This window comes from Lycium ferocissimum, chromosome 5 (genome assembly GCF_029784015.1).
Source record: "Lycium ferocissimum isolate CSIRO_LF1 chromosome 5, AGI_CSIRO_Lferr_CH_V1, whole genome shotgun sequence".
Classification (NCBI taxonomy): domain Eukaryota; kingdom Viridiplantae; phylum Streptophyta; class Magnoliopsida; order Solanales; family Solanaceae; genus Lycium; species Lycium ferocissimum.
This window is the reverse complement of record NC_081346.1, coordinates 1783304-1809377: the sequence shown is the minus strand read 5'-3', so window position 1 is coordinate 1809377 and position 26074 is coordinate 1783304. Positions and strand designations below refer to the sequence as shown.

Genomic DNA, 26074 nt, shown 5'->3' with positions numbered 1-26074 from the left:
CACTCGAGAAAAAGAAAGCAAGTTAGCCAAACAATGAACCTGGTTTCTGTTCTTTGGCTTGAACAATATATTATCTCACTCTTCTAGGTCTAGCTTTGATTTTAATGCTGTTATGACTTGTCAGAGGAAGGATTATTCCTTGCTATATTACCCATTAATTAATGTAAAGGATCCTCGTACGAGTTCATTTAACTTATTCTAACATTCAGATACCAAACTCAATCATCTCCCCTAAAAGAACAAAAAACAAAAAAATGAAGAGAAGGCAACAAACAATCTCAAAGAAGACAAGAAAGAATATGCTGTAATTGGTTGAAACTGGATTTAGGTGAACCTAACATGCCATTGCGAACACAGCTAATCCAGTTTCATCATTGTATACGAATCAGTGACGATCGGGTCATGCAACTACCTTAAGGAAGTCGACCCTTGCATATGTGTCCCCATATTTCCGTATCATGTATGTCCCATGTTATTCTGTGATTTTGCTATCATGTCCCATCTCTCAAGGAACAACGTACTTGAAGACTAAAGAACCTTAACTTCCAGCGATAAAAAGTGACGCTACCAGCTGTCGCACAATCCATCAAGCTGCTTTTCCGATACCCTCACTGTTAGAATCCCGCTTTGGCATGCGCAACTATATGTTGCTGCTCATAAGCACAACCTCTGGGAGCATAAAAATGTCAAACCCATGTCTACGCGCTGCTATAACAGCATGGCACCTCCTGTCCATTTGAATTTTATGTAATGCGACAACTAATGGGTATTGATTTCGTTAATGCAGGATGGCAAGATGTGGGCTGATTCCCAGTCAAGCTCCTCCCAATCATAAGAACACCCTTAAGTTCAATCCCAAGTGGATGTAAATTGGATTGCTTACGAACTTCCTATTCAGTATCATTCAGAAATACCCCAATTCAGATCGTCTTAGATCAGATCGTCATGAACTCCCTAGACCCCTTCTTTATCATTATCAGAAAAGAAAGAATCAGGCCAGCCAAGGATCCCTGAGGGACAAAGATATCAGCCAAGTAAACTGAACGATTATGCCACAAAACATCCAACTTAACCGTATACAGCTCCCACAGCCAACAGGTCACAGCCCAACTTTGTACCAAAAATATCTTCCCATAGCATAAAGGCAGCCAGATAGAGGTAAAAGCACATCATTGAACCAAGCTTCCAGCTTTCATCTGCAAATAGAGAAGAACAAACTATGATGAGCGCACTATTTGCGAGGAAATTTAAAACAAAAAAAAAAAAAAAGAGAGAGAAAATTCCTTTAGTCATAAATGCTTCAGATAAACAAGAGACTCATGGAGACAATTTTGCAATTTCATATAGCATGGTTAGTTTTAGAACCGCATAACCTGACAAAGAAATGTGAAAAGGTAAATTTACCAATCAATCAGATAGAACCACAAGATACATTCATCCTTTTTCTTATTGGCAGAGAGAGAGGGGGGGTGGAGAAGCATACACCACTTGTACCCAAATCCACACTTTGTGGAACAATTCATAGGGAAGGTAGGAGGGAAAGACAGAACCAATGAGCAATTCAAGTGGGACAATAGAGTGTCCATTGTTGAGCAATAGCTGACCCGAAAAACATGTACTGCTTACTCGACGGTGAGTCAAGATATCCTACCACCTCCAGCGCCTAGGTCATCATCTCAAATGCCAAAAGCTTCTTCTTTTGCTCTCAATTTTCTTCCAACTTTGCTCTTGAACTAAAACCCACCTCTCCTCGGTGAGCATTAAACAATAAAATCTCATCATCTCCATGGATGTCCTCAAACTGATAGACCTCGGGAAAATCACCAACAAAAAGTAGGCATAGTTCAATTTTAACATTAACCTTTCATCTCAGCAACTTATCAAGCACGAAATCAAGTTTTCTCCACCTTCTGCCAAAACGAGAATGATTCCTTTACATGACTGCCACTCACCAACTGCAGGTAAAGGTCACCCATTCAGGCACCCAAGCCAAATATTATACTCAAAATAAGTTAACCTCCACCTGAATACAAGATTACCGTACTGCAAATCTATGTTGCTCGAACTCTTCGAAAATGTCAAGGGGTGCGTGTTGGATTTTCCAAAAGTAGTGTATTTATTTTTGGAGAATCTGACACGGTTGCGGCATCGGAAGTGAAGAGTCCGCGCAACTTAGCTGCAAAAATAGCTGCAGGTGAAAAACTACAGAGCATTGGCTTCGTCTACTAAAGATGACATGTGCTTCAACTACTACATAAAAGACCACAAGATGAAACCAAGCATAGGAGGACCATTGTGTCATCCATTAATAAGGCGCCACTTGTCAGCAAGGTAGACTCCTAATTGCTTCTTCAAACAATAACTACTACGTCTCAATCCCACACAAGTTGGAGTGGGTTATATGAATCCTCACTGCCCATTTCGCTCCATTTAAACTCCGTCTGTGTGAGCTTGCTCACATTACCTGTCTAAAGCTCAGATAAAGGAGGAGGGCTACAATAGGCAGGCCAACTTATGATGAATCCTCACAATACTTGCTTCTCCAGCCAAAATTAAAAATGTGCTGTCCTGTCTTGTTGAAAAGTAAATTTGCATCTCTCATACCGTAAATATCTGAATGTCTAAGTGAAATACCCATACAATAAGTTAACATTGATTTCCCATTTGCAACCCAATAGGAACTTCCTATAAACAATTCCCTAACAACAGGGGGAAGCAACATTGGAAGAGACAACACAACAAAGGAAGCAAGCACTGTTAACAAAAGACAGAAAATTGAGAAATCTCAAAGCAAACTACTTCACACACTGCATTCCCAGTCAATGGAAGCAAAAGTTCCTTCTTCCTTATGTATTGCAGTTGTCTGATAAAACAAGGACGCGCCTCTCTGAAGGAACTAGACCACCCCATATACTTTCTATATAACTAGTAAAATGGAAAGGAATGAGTATGGAGCAAAACAATAAGAACAATAAGGGGCCATTTGGTTTGGGTTGTAGGGTATATAATCTCCATCTAAAATTCAGCATAAGTTTATACCATGTTTGCTTGGGTAGAAAGAAATTTAATCTCCACATAGAAATCAGCAATAATTTATACAATGTTCGGTAGATCTTTTTTGTTTTCCTCATAAATAATACATGTATAAGTTTTGCGGGATAGAATGTGAGTATTAAGTAAGACATGGATTAAAATGCTAAAATGACCAAACTGACCCTCATAATATTAAGAAAAACTTTATTTTGTTTGGAAAGTAAGCAAACAGTTTAAACTATATATTATATACTAATATGCAATACATCAAACTAAATATTCAACAAGAAATGATCTCAACATTACATAATATTTGTTTGACTAATCCCTACATAACTAATCCTTGCATAACTAATCCCTGCATATCTCGTCTTCGAACCAAAGGACTCCTAAAGGTTCAGAAACACCCAGGATCTATAGGTTAGTGTATAACTGAGACCTAATCTTAGACTATTCAGTACCCTAAACATTAGGATGGTCTCTCAGCAAGAACTAGTCCTGATGAAAATAAAGCCATTTCACAAGCATACACAAGAAGAGCGGAAGCGATCTACATCTAAATATTCTTGAACATAAACGCACAGAGACAGAAAGAAGATAGAGAAGCACAGCCAAGTATAATCTCTGGTAGAAAGATAGTATAATTCAGGGGCCATCGAAACAGAATACTTGCCTAGGAATTTTGATAGGCACTGATCGCTTGCCAATGTAGCTTCCACTGTCTTCACTCCAGATTTCGAGGACCATCTCAATGTACGTGAGCAACTCGTGTTCCAATTGCTGCAGCCAGGATGACTGGCCTTATGAACATTATGGCATGGCTACATGTTGAGCGAAAGGTTAAGGAAGGATTACCCAGAAGTTGACATGGATGCTGCATTTTCAAATTTGAAAGATGGGTTGAATCAGATCAGGGAGGTGTTTCAGCTCTCAACTCCAAGATTATGCAAGCTTCACCACTCTGCCTCTGTCCCCCATCTTGTAACCATGACTTCATTCCAAACAACCGACGAGAACATGCCGATCTATTTTGAGCTGTAGCGGCTGCCTCCAATGGAACTGATAACTTGATATACCAACGCACAGTAAACACAACACTGAGTGATATGATACTTCCTATTGGCACCATCCTTTCTCTCCAGTCCCCATAATGATTTGAGTTCATCATTAACCACCAATTTCATGGTTCTAACTCAAATGAAATTGGGATAAGATAGTAACAACAGTTTCATATCACTGCTGTGTTTGATATCACTGCAAGAGCAGCATTTATGATAAGCATGCACTGCTGCTGACATTCTTCAAAACCATCTAACCTTACCAAAGCCGCTTAACAAGAACCTCCACAATCTTTCAGGAAACAGGAGAGAAATATTCATTACCACGATCCTCACAGAGCATTCTACAATAACTACCGTGGGACATCATTCATTTCCACACTTTACTAGTTACTCTGGCCTCAAAAAAGTATCCTACATACTTGCATGGATAATACATGCAGGAAAGTAATATACAGTATGGAACTTCTTAAGGTGAGTCTGTGGGTTCATATTTTGATGAGGGCTATTGCACTGCATCAGCTTCTTCTACCAGTATGAGTGCAAACATATATCGCTCAAGGAAGGTCCAAAGACTACAATCGAGAAATCACGGTGTTTCAATGTCCAAAAAGCAACTACCTCATGGTAAAGCTTCATATCCCAAAATACTGTCTAGTAAGCCAAACACTGGCAACTTCATATTCCCGTACAGTACACAGTACACCATCTACTAAGATAACTAAACGCTCCATCATACTCCCAAATCCATCAGCTAGCCCCTTGAGAAATGCTTCATGATAATACTAATTTAAACTACTAAGAAAATCAAATGCTCACAACGCACAAAATGGACAATGAATATGTACGCAAAGGACTAGAACATTGCTAATTTAACTATAAAGTCATAACATTAGACATTAAATAAAACAACCGTCACCATCAACTATGGAAGAGCCTGAATTACCCTATAAAGTTTTGAGATAAAAAGCAGCACGAAGTACTTCAGTGCCCGAAGTTTATGGATCCACAGCAGAGACTAGAAAGTATAAACACAACTACAAGAATAAAAGCCAGGCTCTTCTTCCTATTGGACAGCAAGGGAACAGGAAAGAACACCTCAACGACGATTCATCTGAGGTTTCTCGAGTCCACCCCGTGAAGCTGAAGCAGCACCATACAGAGGACCCTTGTCAGCAGCACCCTGAGAATAATGGATGAATGTCAATCTACCAAGTCGACTCTACCTATGATGTTTGTGATGACCACTAAAATAGAACTCCCAATTCATGGGACTAGAAATATTCATACCATGCGAACCCCATATCCCTCGCCATAAGGTGCAGGAAAACTTGCATCATGTCTTCCATATCTCATCCCATATGATCCACCTTTAGCAAACAGATAATAAATCATTAACATAGGTAACCAAATGAACAAAGCACCCTCATTTCTTAAACTGCTTATCCACACTAGAAGGCAACTGTATGATCTAATTTTGTCAGTGGTGATCAAGAGCAAAAAGTTTTCAAGTCTACTGCTCAAACAGTAGAGGGTTAAAAAGGTACAACTTGTAATCATTCTTCTCGCTACCTTTAAGTAATGAAGTTTGAGGATGGATTTTAAACAACTTTTACTTAAGGATCCTATAAAAGAGATGAAATTATTCATCATGGCAGGTATATCTCTTGTTCACTCTGAATTGTAGGTTGTGTACTATTCGGTCATCACCTGGTTCCATTTCCCGAGGACAATAGCAGTGAAAACAAAAAGGATCATCTATACACAAATCTTCTCCTGTCTCTACGTTTTTTTGGAGGGGGGGTTACTCGTTGGCAGGTAGGCCTACCTCTAACATCGAACAAATAGAACTAAAAGAGACCGTTCACTGCAACTCCAGAATGAGATTCTATACATGAGGTACAAGCACTACCAAAAATTACAATCACCAAAATTTCAGCAACTCCCAAGTCTTAAGGTCATTTAGACTCGAAGTGCAAAACTTGCAATCCCCTAAACAAAATAAGAAAATCATGATCATGAAATGAGTGCTAACTTAACTCTACAACTGGTTAAAAAGGAATGTTCCTAGCTAAACAGCTCAAGGGATTACCAAAATAATACTAACGAGGCTCATATATGAAGAAACTTATTCAATGGTCACTGCTAACCGCTTTTGGTCCCAAATCTTTGGGGTTGCTTCTTCCAATAAACGTTGGTTACATTTCTTTACCAGTAACCGGTTTATGGATGAGTGCTCTTGGAGTAGTCAGCCCAATACTGCAGAAGAAATTAAATGAAGTTCTCCAGATACAAAGTATGGAAAGGTGTCTATAACTTCTCCCCCGGAGCCTACCCCGCAACCTAGAGTAGCTAGGAGGGAAAGTAAAATCAACCCTTGTTCATACATAGGCTTCTCTGGTACGAAATGGGCCACTTTAAATAGGTTCATTGCCCATAAAATTCCAAGGTAGAAATTACCAGTCATCAACCCTTCCCACCCACCTGAATGTTTCAGACCTCTGGATCCAAGAGGAATCACATGTTTTCGTAAGATATATAGCTTGTCGATGGGAGATTTTCACCCTACTACCAATAAAATTATTCACCTCTTTAAAAAGAGTGTTTGGGTCCAAGAAGAAGAGCTCCCAGATCACGCATAGGAGGGGGGGAGAGAAGTCCAAGGGCATGGAAGGTGGCCCCTTTAGCAATCATGTGGGTTATTTGGAAATAGAGAAATCGGAGGGCGTTTGAAGGGGTGAACAAGATTTTTTAAAATTGCAAAGTAGTCTTTTGTCTATAGTTTCCATTTGGTCTACTTATGAGTTCCCTATTTGTATAGAGGATTGGATCTCCTTTATTAAGAGCTGGTTAAGAAATAAGCAGAAATTTAATAAGAGACATTACAAAAGAAAATTACAGCAATGCATTCGCATAATAACAACTGGATTATGTTAAGTAGATCTTTTGCTATTGGAAATAAATGGCCCTTACTGAATCATTTGAAATAATTTTTGGATGAGAATGGTGTCTGATATATAACATCATCTTATCTCCTGTTCTATTTTCTTTTTCTTTGGGAGTTTCAGTTTGCTTAAATTGTATATAGAGCTACATAATAAAATCTAGTCCCTGTATCATGATAGAATGATGCAGGCAGGCAGGTAGTCCTATAGCTGCAATTTAAGGCATTATTCTTATTTGGTTTGAGGTTGTGTCAGGCCTAAAGATCAATCTTAGTAAACGTAAGATCACGGTGGGAATAGTAGATAACATTGAGGAGAATAGCGCAGGTGTTGAGATGGGCAATCTACCTATTAAACATCTGGGACTACCTCTGGGAGCCTCTCACAAAGATCTCGCAGTGTGAAATCCGGTGATTGAGAGAGTAGAGAAGCGGCTAGCGGATGGCAAAAGAGGTACTTTGTCGAAAGGGGGTAAGGGAGTTTTGATCAAAAGCACTCTTTCTAGCATTCCTACATATTTCATGTCACTTCTGCAGGCCCCTGGCAAAGTGATAGAAAGGTTGGAAAGATTTCAACGTAACTTTCTGTGGGACTTAGTGGAACGCATTAGGAAGTTCCATCTTGTGAATTGAAGAGTTGTCACATACCCAAAGGAACGGGGAGGCCTCGGACTGAAAGATCTCAAGGTGTTCGATAAAGCTTTGTTAAGGAAGTGGATCTGGAGATTCGGGGTGGAGGAGCATGATTTTGGAGGTGGGTGGTAGCGGAAAAATATGGGATAGTGGATGGAGGACTAGAAACATTGTTACTCCGTTTGGGTGTGGTTTGTGGAGGAGTATCATGAACAGATTCGAAGACTCTTGTCGACATATCTCTTTTAAAGTTGGGGACAGAAGTAGGGTTAGTTTTTGGGAACATAAGTGGAGCAGGGAGATTGAGTTGAAGGAAGCCTTTCCTAATTTATATCGAGCTTCATGCCAGAGAGATGATAGTCCAACAAATCTGGAGGTCTCATGAGGGTGTTACTCACTGGACATAAGATTCAGAAGGAACCTTCATGATTGGGAGACGGAAGAATTTCAAAATTTGATAGAACTTTTGTATGGACTAGACACACCAAAAGACGGATAGGATATATGGAGATGGCGGGAAAGTGGTGACGGCTTATTCATAGTTAGCTCTTATTATAAGAGTTTACTGATTCCGGCGCCAAAATGGCACGTTGTTGAAGCTTAAAGACAAAAATGGTATATCCTTTTTTTATACCATAATAGGTTTTTCGTTCAATGTCCAACGAAATGTTAACAAAAGTTAACGTTTCCGTGAATATTTTTAAAAAAAAAATCGTTACATGTCTGGCAAAAAACAAATTAATTTTTTTTTTCACGCCAGAATCCTAGCGAAAAACAAATTCAGAATTTCTTTTTTCCTTTTCGCTGGGCATGTAGCGAAAAGGTATTAACCTTTTTTCTTTAATTTTTTTTTTACCGTTTTCTCTGGGTTGAAACCCTAAACTCCACACTTAACTCTATCTCTTTCTCCTCACTGCAGTGCCCCTCTTTCTTCATCCTCCATTCTTTCTCTTCTTCCTTTCTCCATTCTTTCTCTTCTTCTACGAATCCAACACAAGTATACCTCAACTTTTGCTCCATAATCTTCTTCAAACGATTGTGAGGTAATTTATCAATTTTCTAACTTTTTACATATATTATTTAATTTATATGAATTCTATATGAATTATTATGCTTTAATTTACTTAATGCATTGATTTTTAATTTACTTAAGCCAAGTAATTAGTTTAATTATTTATAATTGATGGCAACCAGCGAAATGTTTTTTTAATAACTATTAATTTATTTTTTCGCATTTCGCTAGGCAACCAGCGAAATGTGCTTATTTTTCTTTATTTTTTTTACATTGAATGCTTACATTGAATTATTATGTTTTAATTTACTTAAGCCAAGTAGTTAGTTAATTATTTATAATTAATGGCAATTTAATGTATAGTAACGACATACATTCCTTCAAACCTAAATATTTAAATTGCATGTGTGGTTTAGACCTTTCTGCACTCTATATTTTTCCATAAATAGTCTTCCATAATACCTCATTCATCTCACCACGCTAAAACAAACTCTTTCAATAAATTAAATAATATATTTAAAAAGTTATAAAATTGACAATTTACCTCAAAATCGTTTGAAGAAAATTAAGGAGCAAAAGTTGAGGTATACTTGTGTTGGATTCGTAGAAGAAGAGGAAGAAGAGAAAGAATGGAGGATGGAGGATGGAGGAAGAGGGGCACGGCAATGAGGAGAAAGAGATAGAGTTAAGTGTGGAGTTTAAGGTTTCAACCCAGAGAAAACGGTAAAAAAAAAAAAAAAAAAAAAAAAGGTTGATACCTTTTCGCCACATTCCCAGCGAAAAGGAAAAAAGAAATTCTGAATTTGTTTTTCGCTAGGATTCTGGCGAAAAAAGAAAAAAAAATTAATTTGTCTTTTGCCAGACCTGTTACAAAAAGTGTTTTTTTAAAAAAAAAAATATATTGACGGAAACGTTAACTTTTGTTAACATTTTTTTGGTAAAGACGTTAACTTTTGTTAACATTTCGTTGAACATTGAACGAAAAACCCACTAAAAAAAAAAAAGGCCATGCCATTGTTGTCTTTAAGCTTCAACAACGTGCCATTTTGGTGCCGAACTCAGAGTTTACTAGTGAGAAACGAATGTACTTTTTCCCATGAATCCATTTGGATCCCTAGAGCACCAAGCAAGGTTTTTTTTTTTTTGTATGGTGGGCGGCAAGAGGTGCGATCTTAACGGCAGAGAACCTAAGAAAGAAAAGAATCACCTATGTAAGCTTGGTGCTTTATGTGTAAAAGTGTAGGCGAAAGTGTCGAAAATCCTCTTTTGCATTGCAAGGTAGCTAGTCAGTTATGGAGGGTGACCCTCAATTTGTTTGTGATGCAATGGGCCATGTCGGGTTCAGTGAAGGAGGTTTTGCAAAGTTGGACTCACAGAAGAGGGAAGAAAAACGTGAGGGCCTGGTTTAGAAAGAGAGGAATATGAGGGCTTTTGAAGGGTTGAACTTTTAAAAAATAAGACAGTGGTCCGAGGAAGGGCCGCACCTCAAGGGATGTAATGTAGACAGCTTACCTAATGCAAGCATTAGTGGCTGCTTCCATGGCTCGAACCCGTGACCTATAGGTCACGCGGAGAAACTTTACCATTGCTCCAAGAGTCCCCTTCAAAGGTTGGAACTTGATTTTGTAAGAACGCAAAGTAGTGTTTTGTCTCGTTTCTTTTTGGTGTACTTACGAGGTCCCAATTTATACTCTTTTGTTGAGAACCATATTTTGGTGTAGGCTCTCTTCTTTTGGTATATGGCTTGTATGTGGGATTTCCCACAGTTGTCAATAAAATTGCTTGCCTTATCCAAAAAACAAAGGCATTATGTAATGTCATATGCTTTATGGGATTGAAGAAATCTAATCCAGCTGTAAGGAGGAGGTCGTTCAAGAGAAACTAGATTGTGCCTGCAATCGCAGCCTGCTGCAATGAAGATGGGGACTCGTGGTAGTAAGCAATGGCATTTAACATATTAAAAGAAGTATGTGTAGGAGAAATATAACTGGCACTTAGCCTACAAGTGAATAACTAGAACTGACCTCAATTTTCAGGGCTTACGGAAGCTCGTGCAAAGAAGATTTACAGGAGAGAGGAAAGAAGTTCCCCATATAGGAATTAGCTCAGCAGACACCCTAAAGTCCAAACTTTAGTGCTTTCACAAAGTTTCCAACACTTAAGTCTTTATGGACTGTGGTAAAAATGAACTAACGAATCTATTTAGACTCTGTATCATTTCACCATCAGAAAGCCCCCAGACTCGAGCATCAATAGTTTGACTTTCTCTTCCACTACATGCCAATAAAGGTAAAAGGGGAGGAAAGGGCAGAAGTCATTTCTACAGTTGGAGCGTGATCAGCTCCCAAAAGCAATTGGAGCAGCAGAAAAAACAGTACCTCCACCACTAGAAAGGAAAACATGTAAGCTACCCTTCACAGGCTTAATAAACTACTAAGAGCATACCTGCAGCCCATGCTCTACCATCAGAACCAGAAAGCTCAGCACGTAGCTTCTCAACTTCGCGTGCCATAGTGACCAAGTTTGTCTCCATTGCCTGTCTCTGATCCATGAGTTCAACTTTAGCCTTATTCTCATACTCAATAGCAGACCTAGAAGTCACGATAAAATTAATATAAGGGTTACAACTTCTGATGGTCACCGAGCAGCTTTGTGAAGCAACGGCATTCCATGTTAATGATTTCTCCAGACACAGAAAGAAACAAAATAAAAGCAGATACCTAGCGCGCAAAAGCTCCTGATGCAGTCCATCAATCTCAGCCCTTAAATGGGGAATCTGTTGGCTATCAGCTTGTAGCTTGGTAAGATCTTTGGTGAGGGTCTGTACCTGGCCAGAGAGATCCAGCTTAATAATATTAAGCCTCTGAACTTCAGCACGGAGTTGTTTAGCCTCATTTTTCAGAGGTTCAGCAGCTCGAAGATCTGCTTCCAGCTTCAAACCCCTTTCAATTAGTTCCCTAGAGCGAATTTCATGCTCCGCCTGAATATCACCTATTGCAATATTCATGCGATGAAGTTCCTCCTTCGCAGCACCCAATTCACGTTGCAGAGCAATTCGATCTTCAACCAGTCTCCGGTTTTCACCCAAAAGTCTGCGTATTTCAACATGTTGAATTTCAAGTTCTTCCTCCAACAAGGCAGGATGAGGCATGGGTCGAGGCATAGGAACCCGGGCAATATGTCCTTCTGCAGGATAGCCCCGTCGGTTATCAAATGCTTCCCGAGGAATGCGATTCCTTCCTGCCATCTCACACCGTGCTGTAAAAGAGTAACAATAGCAAAAAAGATTAGACCACAACAAGAAGAAACAATCATCTCGGAAACAAGTAATGATACAGCAGTTCAACTAAGCCTTAAACAAAGCAGGAAAGAAAAAGCAAGTATATCACTGCCTGGTGGGCATTCCAAAGAATTTACTATGTGGAAACTAAGGGATCAAAGTTCAAAAAGACTAACAAAAGATGACTCGGGTGAAAATAATACAAAAGTCGCCGATCAGTGAAGACGGATTAACATGTAACTTGTAAGTACACAGAATGACATCCAAACTTCTGGAAAGACAAAATCTAGTAGAAACGCATTTCATTCAATTAAAACAAAAAGGAAATGCATGTAAGTTACAAAAGATAATATGGAGTAAATTTAGGAAATCCAGAAAAAATGGGGTCAATCTGTTAATTCCCCTACAAACTAATGATCCAACTCAATAGCTCGATTGCACATCAAATATACTTCTGAATGTTGATCAACTTAAAACAAGTTACTGCTCCAAGACTAGGGATGGCAACAGGGCGGGGCGCGGCGGATTCGAGCCTACGCGAGGCAGGGCGGGGGGGCACATTAGCGGGGTGGGGGAACACACTAGCGAGGCGGGGCTGGTTGAAGCAATCATTTTTAAAATTCTTCGCAAGGCAGTTGCAGGGCACACGTTTTATATGGGACATCTATTCCAATTGACTCCAGTTCTACATAGATGAGTTGGGAATTCCTATTCTGGAAAGAGTTAAAAAACAAACTGCACTACAACAACAACAACCCAAACTGCACTGTTTGTATTATTTTTTAAAGTTTTCCCCTTCTTTTTTTTCAGTTTTTCCCTTTCTTTACAGTGATGTATTCCCTTTTGAGATCTTAATTTAATATTTCTTTCACTCATATCAATCTTTTTTGTTTGTCGCAGACGTAAGAAAATAGTATTACTATGATAAATAGCGCTCCTCACTTCAGTTTTCTTTTGTCCGAATGGAACGAAATGAAGTAGGTTCATATTATTGATTTAACTAGTATAAGATTAGTCTCTTCCGTGCTATCTGAAACTGCCAATAACATAAACTCTTATTTTTAAGTAACGGATGAGTAAACTGTGCTCGGGCACAGGGATCGAAACGGTGTGGGCGGTTGCAATGCGGGTTCAACCTAAACCGGCAAAGATTCAATGCGCCCCACATAGCAAATTTTTCTATTTTTAACCCGCCCCGCCCCACAACCCCCCCTCCTCCCCGCTTAAAGAATCAGAAGGATTAGTCCGCGACTTTAATGCATAATGAAATTAGTCAGATGCAGATTCATGGTTATCCAATCTATAACTCTTTTTCCAAATCCGACAGGTTTGATAATAATTTAGTATTCAATTGCTATAATAGAAATAAGAGAATGTTTATGTTAAAAAGTTTTAATTTATATACATAGATAATGTAAACTTTTTTAGTGCAGGTAATCTATAATTGCAGGTTAGTTACTATTTTAATTAAGTTATTTAAATACTCGATAAGTGACATGAAGGGGAGTCTTGGAGCAACGGTAAAGTTGTCTCCGTGTGACCTATAGGTCATTGGTTTGAGCCGTGGAAGCAGCCACTAATGCTTGCATTAGGTTAGGTTGTCTACATCACACCCCCTGCTAACGCGGGATCGTTTGAGCCACCAGGCTGCCCTTCTTTCTTTTTTTTTTTTTTTTTTTAACTCGCTAAGTGACATGATTATATAATTATTCAGTACAATGTCTAAGACTTAAACTCTATATTAAAATGTAGAATTACAACCTATCGGATTTGATTATGCATTAACGTTGTGGACTAATCCTACTGATTCTTTAAGCGGGTCGGTTTAAAAATAGAAAATTTGCTATGCGGGTTGAATCTTTGTGGTTTTAGGTTCAACCCGCACCGTTGCCAACTCTATGCAAGAGCAGAACTTACTCATCCGTTACTTGAAAAAAAGAGTTCGTTTAATTGGTGTTGTCAGATAGGGCGCAAGAAAACTAACATTAGGGAACATTATTTGACTAATCTTTGCCTGCTTAGATGTGACAAGCATCCCTAGTTTTTTTTCAAAAGAAATTAAATATATACGACAAAATCATCTAAATCTTATTGCGATTCTTTTTCCGACGTGTCTTGGCGGGAATATTAAAAAAAGCCATTCATGTCTAAGAAAGTTAATGATCACACAATGTAAGGACTACAGTATATATTAGGAGTTAAAAAGCAGCTAGTGAGCCAAAAAACTGAAAAGCAACAATAAGCTTTCTTATCAAGCAAGAAACATTCACAAAAAAAAAGAACTTTGCACAGAATTACAAGGTTAAAAAAACCGTTTAGTTTCCAAAATCCTTAATAGTAGTAGATTAATCAATACTCATCCTTAAATTCCCAGTCTATACATACAGCACAAATAATTTCAAAAAAATAATAAAGATCAAAACCCCAGGTTGTTCATTCCAAATTCAACTTTATAAAAGGACAAAAAATATACCATGAAACCCTAAAATCTTCAATCATAACAATTTAAATAGATTCCTGAAGTAAACAATACCGAAAATTTAAACGATTGTTAAATCGAAAGTAATGAATTAGAACTGAGATTTGATTTTATACCTAACGAAAATAGGGAAATTTGATAGCGAACAAGGTGGTGTAGAGATGCCTTTGTCACCGCCGCTATGTAGAATTGTTTGTGAAGCGTTTTGCAAAGTGGCAGAATATATATTTTAGGGCCTTTCTAAAGGAATAAAGTCGTGAAGGGAAATAAGAATAAGAATAAATTACCTTTGTCTTATTCCATGAAAATAAGATAATATTATTTATAAAATTAAAATTAAAGGTGTATCATGGTTAACTCCTAGACCCTGTGGAATTGGACTTATATTGAATATAGGAAAATGAATGAAAGCAATCTTTTATTTTTTTTCACAAAATAGAATTAATAAGATCAACACGTGAAAGATATGTGTATCTCATCTTCGCGCAGAGATCGTGTTAATCTTTCCTGTATTGTTTTTATTTTTATCGGATGACCCCGAAGAGACAACACATGAAAGATATGTCTTTGTGCATAAGTCATATTAATCTTCTCTGTATTGTTTTCATTTTTATCAGATGACCACGAATAGATAGCACATGAAAGATAACCTTGTTATGTTGTCTAGTTGGAAAGACAAGCATAATTTCGTCAATGTGAAATAATATAGGTATATGTTACGTTTGGAATTTCAACAAAGGTTTTTGTTACTGCCGGATACAAAAAATTAAAGAAGAAAGGAAGAATTATACGCGCATAAATATATGCAACTTTGAACTTCATCGTGCGGTAAAACATTCCTTAGTAGACTTTCTACAACGCAAATCCGCTTTAGCGCAGTCAGTAACTTCTTGGCAGTGAATGCTTTGTTTTTCTTTCCTAGGCATTGAATGCTTCAAGATTAAATGGCAATATCAAATACACTAGTAAATTTGTCCGCGCTTCGCGCGGTCATAAAATATACCAATTACCATTTGTGCATCTCAGTATTTGAAGAACAACTTTGATTAATGTATTTGAATTTGTTACCTTTGCAAGTAGCATCAATCACCATATCCTAATTGATTTCCTACAAGTATTAAAAATCTGTTCTTTGTTGTGACTTTATTTTCTAAAGTCTTTCTTCAAATATTTTTATCATTAATAACTGCAGTGTGGTCATATTTTCTTGTTGAATGAAGTTCAAAATGCACAAAATATAAATAATACTTCAATATAACTAAAAAGTGATTGAAGAACCTCACCTTCTCCAACATACTTTATAACAAACTCTTGCCGCTTGATATCTTTATTGCCACAATTGGAGAGCCACATTTTTCAGTCTGCATGTTACTTGTCAACAAACTTAACCATCATATATATATAAAGACGACAAATGGAGACGTTAGTTAACACAAAAGAAAAAGAAAGAACGAAAGTAAATTGGCAAATGGAAGAATTACAAAAATGTAGAGATCGACATGAATTAACACAGAAGAGAAAGAATACCACAAAATTAATTGGGAAATGAAATTGGAACACTTACCAGAAATTTACTACACTGATGAGATAATTGTGGTTATGTATTAGATAGAGAAATCACAAAGAACTTTTCAGTGGTGTAAAAATTTATGACTTGTTTAATTTTCAGAAGAACATAAAGTAAAAGATAAGGTGAAAATGTAACATCCTTTATTTTCTATCAAGATAGGTTACTAATCCCACAAATGGATCGAAGCGTGGGACATCTAAAACTTTACATGGAGAAAAGAAAACGAAGTAATGAATCATCCACTTAAAGGCTATTTAAGAGCTATTAAACCTAATTAATATGATAGAAACTTCCCTACATGAAACGGGTATAATGGGATGCAATAATATGGGAAAAAAGAGAAAATAGAGAAAAAGGTATAAATTTGAGGGAAAAAATTAAATACAACTCTTAGCTTAAGAGTTTAAAAAGGCAAAAAAAAAAAAAAAAAAAAAAAAAAAGAGAAAAAAGATAAATACTATATCCGTCTCAAATTATTGTCGCCTTTTATTTTACACGCCCCAAAATGTTAATATTTAAGCACTCCCATTCTGAAATAAAGAGTCAAAAAGGCTTGCATTTGATTGGTTTTTGAAGCCACCTTATAAACTTCCTTCGATGGAACTGAATTTTCTGCTCCCTAACCTTTAATCCTTTAATCTCTTCCAGTTTTAAATTCTCGTGAAGTTCTTGAATTTTCTTATCCTTCTCTTTTGGTGAGGTGAAAGAATCAATTAAAGATCGATATCGAGAAAAACACAAAAAAAAAAAAAAGAAGATAAAGGAAGGTCGATAACTTTAGAAATAAGCACAATGCACTACAATGCATGTTGCTTAATATTTCCTTGGGAATGAGTGTATTCGTATAAGTTATACAATTACCATTTTATTCATCTTCAGAACACCTGAAAATCCTAGAAAAAGTATCAAACTCCTTTTGTTAGGTGCCACAAAATTTATTTGGGGAATGGAAAAGGTTTGATGCCATAAACTGCACGTAAATGAATATCTCAATATTTAATAAATACTAGCGTTTATAGTGGAAAATGAAAAGTCAATCAGCTATATTTGAAAATGCTAAAGTGGGAGTAAAAAAGGAAAATGAGTGTATATATATTTTCTATTATATATATAAGCGTGGAGGAGGGACGAACACAGCTCCTTCAGCTTGTATCATAAGCTTCACGAATTGTACACCCAATAAATACTTGTACCATAAGTTATATAACTTGTACACTTTATCCAACTATTTTTATATCCATGTAGACATATGTCATAGTACTTAATATTTATTCCCTTCTCATGTATAGACGTATGCACTTCAAATTTAATTCTCCGACACATTTATTTCCTCCATGCACTTTTACTTGTTTACTTTTGACTTTTTGTGTTCTAGTCGAATATTTATTCTCTTCTCATGTATAGACATACGTAGTTCAATTTTAATTCTCCTACACAAATTTATTTCCTCCGTGCACTTTAATTTGTTCACTTTTAACTTTTCACATTCTTTAAGAATTAATAAATCCCACGTGGATATATGCCATATTACTGAATATTTATTCTCTTCTCATGTATACACGTGTGCACTTCAATTTTAATTCTCCGATACATATTTATTTCCTCCGTGCAGTTTTACTTGTTCACTTTTGACTTTTTACGTTTTTACTGAATATTTATTTTCTTCCCATGTATACATGTATGCACTTCATTTTTAATTATCAGACACATTTATTTTCTCCGTGTACTTTTACTTGTTCATTTTTTACTTTTCACGTTATTTAAGAAATAATAAATGAAGTACTCCTTCCGTCTCATATTTCTTGGTCACATTACTTGACTTTTCACGTTCTTTAAGAATTAATAAAAATGAAGTACTCCCTTCGTCCTATATTACTTGGCCTCATTACTATACTTGACTTTTCACGTTCTTTAAGAATTAATAAAAATGAAGTACTCCCTTCGCCCATATTACTTGGCCACATTACTAAAAATTTATGTCTATTTTTCTATTCTATATTTTTCTTCTTTTCGATTTCTAATATATCTAAATGTGAAGAGAGGACTAACACAACAATAGAAATTTGTACCACAAGCTATATAAATTGTACATTTTAACCAACTATTTTTTTATCCCACGTGGTCATATGTCATAGATCGAATATTTATCTCTTCTCATGTATACACATATGCACTTCAAATTTAATTCTCCGACACATTTATTTCCTCCGTGCACTTATACTTGTTGACTTTTGACTTTTCAGGTTCTTTAAGAATTAATAAATGAAGTACTCCCTCCATTCCATATTACTTGACCACATTACTAAACTATTTTTTTACTGAATATTTATTCTTTGCTCATGTATACAAGTATGCACTTCAATTTTAATTGTCCGACACATATTTATTTCATCTGTGCACTTTTACTTGTTCATAAATGAAGTACTCAATATTACTAAAAATATATGTCCAAATTACTTGTTCATTTACAGAACCAAGATAAAATTAATTAAATCTTTCACATCTTATCCTCTCCGTCCCATATTACTTGGCCACATGACTAAAAATATATGTCCAAATTACTTGTTCATCTACAAAACCAAGATAAAATTAATTAAATCTTTCTCATCTTACCCTTAGAAATAAATGTTTTTGAAAATAGTCAATTTTGATTAAAATGTAATTATTGGAGAGAAATAGGGGTAAGATAGTAAAATACATCTTTTACTTCTAATTTCTTAAGGGGCGTGCAAAAGGGAAAGTGACAAGTAATATGGGACAGAGAAAGTATATATTTTACCATAATATTCATATTTATTGGTGTAAGTCTCAATAGCCTTCGAAAATAATTTGAAAATGAGTAATTAAAAGGTAAAATTAATAATAATAACACCCAAATATTCACTCATTAATTCTATGGAAATTAATGGTCAGCCCCTTCTGTATGATTCTCCCCACTCTTCTTGCATTGCCTAGCTTGATGGTCCCCGTGATACAAGAAAAAGGATGACATGTATACAAATATGTACGCCTATAATATATGCGTAGTCGTTATCTTTATACACAATCAACATAATTGAAGTTTCATACTAATTAATAATTACCATATTAGTTTTTTTCTCTTGATATATTAACGTGGATAAGTAAAAGTAAACAGAGGGAGTGACTTTTATCCCTGTTTTCCTTCTTTGTCAATACTTTGAACGTGAAGAGAAGACGAGCATTAGCAATGCAAATTTGTACCAAAAGTTATTTTAATTCTCCTACACATAACTTGTTCACTTTTGACTTTTCATGTTCTTTGAAAATTAATAAATAAAGTATATATTTTATCATAATATCCTCAGTTATTGGTGTATAGTCTCAATAGCCTCAGAAAATGATTTGAAAATCAATAATTAATGTTAAGGGTAAAATAAGAAGAAATTTTTTTTTTCTTGATATGTTAACGTCGACAAGTAAAAGTGAAGGGAGGGAGTGATTTTTATCCCCGTTTTCCTTCATTGTCAATACGTTACTTATTTACTCTCCTTTGCAGTCTCTGATTATTGTTTCTTTACATTTATAAAATGTATTACTTTATATTTTCATTTCAGAATTAAAATTTGATGATTAATGATATAACATATTTTCTAATTTTGATTTCTTTGTAACAATTTGTTTTATCTATAATTGTTAATATAAACAATTATAATATATTTTTTAATTAATTTAATAAAAATATTTTAGTAGTTTTACTTTTAAAAAATCCAATATATACAACAATGGTTCTTATGTTTGGATCTGAACAGTTACTTAATTGAAATGGATATCAACATGTCGGTATACATATAAAATATTAAAGAATTTAAAAGAAAAAATTTAGAATCAAAATATTATTTTTCCCTGATATTCTTACTAATTTTCTTTTACATCGATGAACAACTTTCATTGTCATGATAATGAGAAAAAAGTCCGACTCTTTCCATCTCAAAGACTTAATTCCATCAACTCCATTTTTTAATTATAACTAAAGTGATAGTACATAAAATACATTTTGTATATGTTGCTATATATAATAACAATTAGAATGTTTTTAAAAGTTATTTCCAAAATACAAACCTTAAAGACTGGCTAATTAAAGTGAATAGACATGTTCAGCCTGTAACACCCCGTAGCTTAAGGCGAAGGTTTGACTCATAAGATGATAGCATAATGAAACCAATATGAGGGTTATAGGAAGCGTTTTGAAAACTAATCAAGTCATAAGAAATGTCTTTGGGCAAAGCAAAGTTGGAAGCCACTCTACTTCTGGGCATGTTTGCAAGTGAGTTTATAGAAGGTCTTACTTCCAATGACCATAACCCCTTTATTAATTATGAATTTGGGAAAACTTCCTGAATGAAAGTTGTAGCCCTTTGAAATACCTTTCCAACGGTATATTATGGGGGTCAAACGGACATCTGTGCAAAGGGTTATGGCCATTTTACTGAAGAGACGCAGTGCAGTCCGTTCACCGATCATGTTATACGAACTGGTTATACGGCCCATATAATTTTATACGAACCGTATAACTCGTCCGTACTTCAGGACGCTCCAAACCGACGTTCTGTTCCGCCATGATAAAATATGGTCATATTATACGGATCGTATAACTTTATACGGACCGTATAATATGTCCATATAACCTCCGCCTCATTTTTGTATAAATCCAAGTCTTGAGTTCTTCTATTTCATTATTCACAATTCCAAGCCCTAGCAACAATTCAAAACATCAAGGTAAGTCAATCAAAACCCTTCCAACTCAATTCTAACATATATATATCTAATAATCTAAGCAAGAAATCATTGTTCATAAACTAGGGTTTTCAAGAAAACCCATCTCAAGGTTCAGTTAATCAAGATTTAGGAAATCTTCTCCAAAATTCAAGTCTTTAATTCAAGATTTTGGAGCATTACAGGTATGTAGAGTTACTATCTACGTGTGGGAACATCATTGTTCTTCCCCACGCCTCATAATCCATAAACTATGATTCTTTACGAAAACTAGTGGTTTCTATACCATGTTCATGATAACCCTAGGTCCATGTCCATGATTATATTATGTATGAATTGTTATAATTCCATCATTGAGTTCTTAATATTTCTTTATGATTATTAAGAATCTGTCCGTAATCCATGAAAATCCATATATCTCATTCCATGGGTTCATGCATGCTAGTTTATGATATATTATGCTATTTTCAAGAAAATACTATACATGTTTTACAAGTTCATACAAGCAAGCTATAATTCATGATATCCATGTACAAGCAAGTTATATTCATGAAAACCATGGGCAGCAAGTGCCACTTATTTTACATGTTCATGATTTTGGGAGTTGCTTTAATTACCGAGAAAGGCTTCAGATAGCCTGAAACTACGTAGCCACCGTAGGATGAGGATCGCTCCACCCATGTCGTATGACGATCTCTCATAATGACGGATCCTTTCATATTTTATTAAATCTCATGTTCCCGTGCAAGGACCGAGTGTTTCCGCTGGCGAAGGACGCAAGCACCTGCACCATGGATCGGTTATAAGTTATTGCTCTCCCTATTTATGATATTTTTACTCATGCTGTATATTATATATGTATTCATGTTCATGCTCATGCTCATAACCATGTTTCAGTTTCACGTTCAGTTCTTATCTTTATTACTTTATGTCCCATGTTATTTCATTCAGTTGCTTTACATACCAGTACATTCAATGTGCTGACGTCCCCTTCCTATTGCCCGGGGGCCTGCATTTCACGATGCAGGTACTGATTTACAGGACGACACATCCTTTCTTCCGTAGGACGCATTCGTATCGACTTATGGTGAGCCCCATCTCACGGGGTTTGGTCAACTTTTTGTTTTATGGTTAGTTATGCATCTAAGGTATGATGGGGGCCTTGTCCGATTAAGTATGTTTTCCAGTCAGACTCATGGTGGAGGTTTCATAGACTAGACAAGTCAGTTATGTTATGTCAGACATTTGGAGCCGTATAGCCATTTTGGTTCATTCATGTTATTTCCGCACTCATGTTTAAACAAGTATTTTTATTAAGTATTATGACTTACTACGTTTTATAAAGGCTCATCATGCATTCACGTTATATTCCGCTCATGTTATGCCTCATGATGATTCAGCAAGCCATGTGATTCGCTCGGTCACATGCAGTAAGGCACCGAGTGTCGTGTTACGCCCAGGCCATGGTTCGGGGCGTGACACATCCCGTGCATCGCACGGGCATGTATTGCTAGTAAATCTATATATATCCTAAGAAAGATACCACATGCATCAATCTCTTTAGACCAAGATTATATTAATATTTATAAATAGATAGATAAATTAGAGAAGAAGTAGATAGATAAATTAGAGAAGAAATGTCAGTTCATTGATACTATGTAATCATATATAAATATACGTAAGAAATCACATCACAAGTATGTGCTCAATTCAGTAACCAGAAGAGGACGAATTAAAATTACGGCATAAAGTAAAATTTACACTCTCTGATTCTCAGAATCAACTCTATTTGGGCTCTAAATTACACATACTATCAAATTTTACAAAAATATCAAGGGCACTCTAATGCTTTCTATTTCTCACGGACCTAATAATATTTCCCAAATTCCAAATAATAAAACGAAAGATGAAATATAATTGTGAATTCAATTACCACCAAAGGATGTGGTGCAGTGGGTGAGTTGCTCCTCTCTTAATCAGAGATTTCAGGTTTGTGCGCTTCCCCCGCATAGGCTCTATGCGAATAGTCGGACTCTAATGCGGATACAAGACACCAAATGAAGACCCAAAAGATAAGAGACAGTGAATTCAGTTACATATTAGGAAATTAAATTATCAATTAAAATTTGATACATATGTAGTTTATACATCAGATATACAAATCTTGATAGGAATAGATAATTAAAAAAAAAAAAAAAACAGAGGAGCACAGATAAAGGTGAATCCCTTCTTCGCCATGCCAAGATAGATATATGCAACTTGATTGCCTCCATTCCATACAAGGCCGGCTCCAGGGTCAAGCAAGTAAAGCAGCCGCTTTAGGCCCCGGAGAAGTTTAGGCCCCAAAATTTCCTTGCATCATTTATATAGTTGTTTTTATTTTTAATAATTGTTATTATAGATGAAAATTGATATTATTATTAGCGATTTTTATCGAAGAGTGATTTCTGAACGGTCGCACGCATGATCTTTTTAGGCTACTTTTTAAATTATGTCCCATTGATTTAGTGGGTTAAATTTGTCTAAAAGAAATTCATCCAATTAATTTTCAAAAAATTGCGCAGATTTCCCTTCTTTTGGGGTGGTCTTTAAATATTGCCCCTCATATTTGCAGTCTTTAAGTTTTGCCCTTCGCTTGAAAAATGGCCTTATACCTGAGGTTCTGGGTTTGAACCCCTGCTCAGGCATAAATTAAAAAAAAAAATTGCAAGGCAAGGCTTGGGTCGCGTGTATGCCGGACCCGGCATACACTTGTTAAGGAATAACCAAAGTTATGCCGGACCCGACATACTTATGCCTTATGGGCAGACTTTTAGTTAAGCCTTAACTAAAAGCGGGCGAACTTTTCTTTAAGACATAGTTTAGTTATGCCTTATGGGGCAGACTTTTAGTTAAGGTATAACTAAAAGTATGCCCCATAAGGCATAACTTTTGCTTAAGACATAGACTTTGCCTTATAAGGCAAACTTTTAGTTATGCCTTAAGGAAAAGTTCTGCCTTATGGGGCATACTTTTAGTTATGCCTTATGGGGCAGACTTTTAGTTAAGCATGCATAACTAAAAGTATGCCTCTAAGGCAGAACTTTTCCTTAAGGCATAAACTTTGCCTTCTAAGGCGGAACTTATAGTTATGCCGAGTCCGGCATAACCTTAGTTATTCCTTAAGAAGTGTATGTCGGGTCCGGCATACACACTACCCAAGCCTTGCTTTGCGATTTTTTTTTTTAATTTATGCCTGAGCGGGGGTTCGAACCCAAAATCTCATGATTTCTACGCGAAGCTCAGGATTGCAACGCGAAGGGAAAAAATTAAAGACCAACATTTTGAGGGGCAAAAACTAAAGACCATCCCAAAGGAAGGGCAATCCTGTGAATTGCCCATTAATTTTCAATTGTCCCTTTCCAGTAGAGTTGTTTAGTAAATGGCCCTCTTTCCATTTTTCTTGCAATTTAAGTGTCTGTTAAACCACGGTGTAAAGATCCCTTTTGAGCATATTAAAAATCTTATGAGAAAATGTTAGTTTACGATTTAAAATTTTGTAAGTTATTGAAAAACGTCAAACGATGGTCTAATGTTTTGTTTGCAAAATTGAGCTATACGTGGACAAACATATGACTTGAATATAACATGTCCTGAAGGGTACATTTATATAACTTTTAAGAATAGGAACAAAGTCTAAATAGTGACCTAAATAAGAGATCTTTAAAGGCAGAAGGGTCTAGGACCCCCCTGAACTTGTCCATTTTTGTTCAGTGTACACCTAAACTTTATGTTGGCCTAATTACCCCCCTCAACTTGAAAATATGATAGCCTGAACCCCCCTAGACGCTGATGTGGCAAAGAGCGTGGATACACTCTCTTTTAGGCGCGTGGATGGGTGAAAAATCGAAAAATCAGCTTCCAAATGGGGTATTTTTCAACTATTAATTGCCACATAATCAATATAATGATTTTATTTGATCCAATTGTATTTCTTAATATACATTGCATATTTTATCCAAATTGCGTTTTTTTCTTTTTCGATATGATGATTATTTATTTTAGCTATGTATTTTTTTTCTTTTTTCGAATCCAAATCTAAATAACTTAGTTGAAAGTTTCAACTTGAAATTCTATTTATTTTATTCAAATAAAAATAAGGTTTAGCAAAAGTAATGAAGTTTAGACGGTGTATTTTTCTTTTCATGCAAGTACTATTTATTTCAATCGTGCATTATTTTTTTCGGTCAAATTCATAAAATATTTGGTTAATATTTTATTTGATTTCTTTTTTAGCTTCAATGATTATTTGTTCTTACTGTGTATTCTTCTTTCCGGCCAAATATATAAAAATAACTTGATTAGAATATCATTATCTTTAGGCAAATAAAAAAATTATAGTCAAAATATTTATATTAAAATAACTTGATTAGAATATCATTATCTTTAGGCAAAGAAAAAAATTATAGTCAAAATATTTTCAAGTTCTTTTTTTATAGATTTGGCCCGAAAAAGATAATTCAAATAATTGTTGAACTTAAAAAGTAAAAAATATATATTTTATCCTTTACAAAATGCCACATGGACAAAAAAATCCATGTGGCAGCACGTGTTGACCACCTCCATGGGTTGTTAGCGTCCAGGGGGGCCGTGCCTATCATATTTTCAAGTTTAGGGGGGTAATTAGGCCAACGTAAAGTTTAGGTGTACACTGAATAAAATTCGACAAGTTAGGGGGGTTCCCGGACCCTTCTGCCATCTTTAAATTAACCACTACTTTTAAAGACGAAATTAGCACAATGGTTAACAAGTGATATAGAATTTAAAAGCGATTTCAAAAAAGGCCATACAATGCCAATAATCCAATGCAAGCTTGTCCATAGTCTAAAAATTTGTCTGAAATTCATCCATATTATTTTTTAACTTTATGTTATCTACTTTTAACCCAAAATTTCACTTTTGATCTTTTTCTTCAAAATGTTTATCATTTTTTGTTATTTATGAGAATTTAATATGTCAACTGAAAATATGAACATGATTATTCAAAACTCAAAAATATAAGAAAATAAAAATTAATTACGTTGAATCTTAAAAGGCTATAAAAATAAGCTTCAAATAAGTTTAAGGCTTTTTATTGAAGTTTCGCTTTAGGCCACAAAAGTTATTGAGCCGTCCCTGATTCCCTATAAACTCAAAGAGGTGATGTTTATGATTTATGTATTTTAAAGAAGAATCAATACTTATCATGTGTTCAAACAGTGCGTGATATACCCAATACGGCCATACCCGTCACAAGTTGAAACCGTACCATCTTAGAGTTTAATTTATTTGGGGAAAAAGGGAAATTTAAAA

General features: G+C 35.7%; 1 protein-coding gene across 2 annotated transcripts; it reads right to left on the bottom strand.

Moving 5' to 3' along the window:
• Positions 1–117: 117 nt before the first annotated feature.
• Positions 118–14709, bottom strand: LOC132055356 (protein FLX-like 3). Of its 2 annotated transcripts, XM_059447129.1 has the most exons (5): positions 14556–14709; positions 11401–11938; positions 11126–11271; positions 5382–5461; positions 4935–5274 (listed from the first exon to the last, which is right to left on the bottom strand). In XM_059447129.1, the coding sequence occupies exons 2-5, from the start codon at positions 11925–11927 to the stop codon at positions 5191–5193; spliced, it is 837 nt and encodes a 278-aa protein (XP_059303112.1). In that variant the 5' UTR covers positions 11928–11938; positions 14556–14709; the 3' UTR covers positions 4935–5190. The 2 variants fall into 2 exon arrangements, with proteins under 2 accessions (XP_059303114.1, XP_059303112.1); XM_059447131.1 differs by lacking the exons at positions 4935–5274; positions 5382–5461 and adding an exon at positions 118–1196.
• Positions 14710–26074: the final 11365 nt, after the last annotated feature.

Coding starts and splice junctions, on each gene's coding strand:
- LOC132055356 (XM_059447129.1), bottom strand. CDS start 11,927: ATGGCAGGAAGGAATCGCATTCCTCGGGAAGCATTTGATAACCGACGG. Junction 11,272..11,400: donor CAGGAGCTTTTGCGCGCTAG/GTATCTGCTTTT, acceptor CGTGACTTCTAG/GTCTGCTATTGAGTATGAGA. Junction 5,462..11,125: donor TGGTAGAGCATGGGCTGCAG/GTATGCTCTTAG, acceptor TGTTTGCTAAAG/GTGGATCATATGGGATGAGA.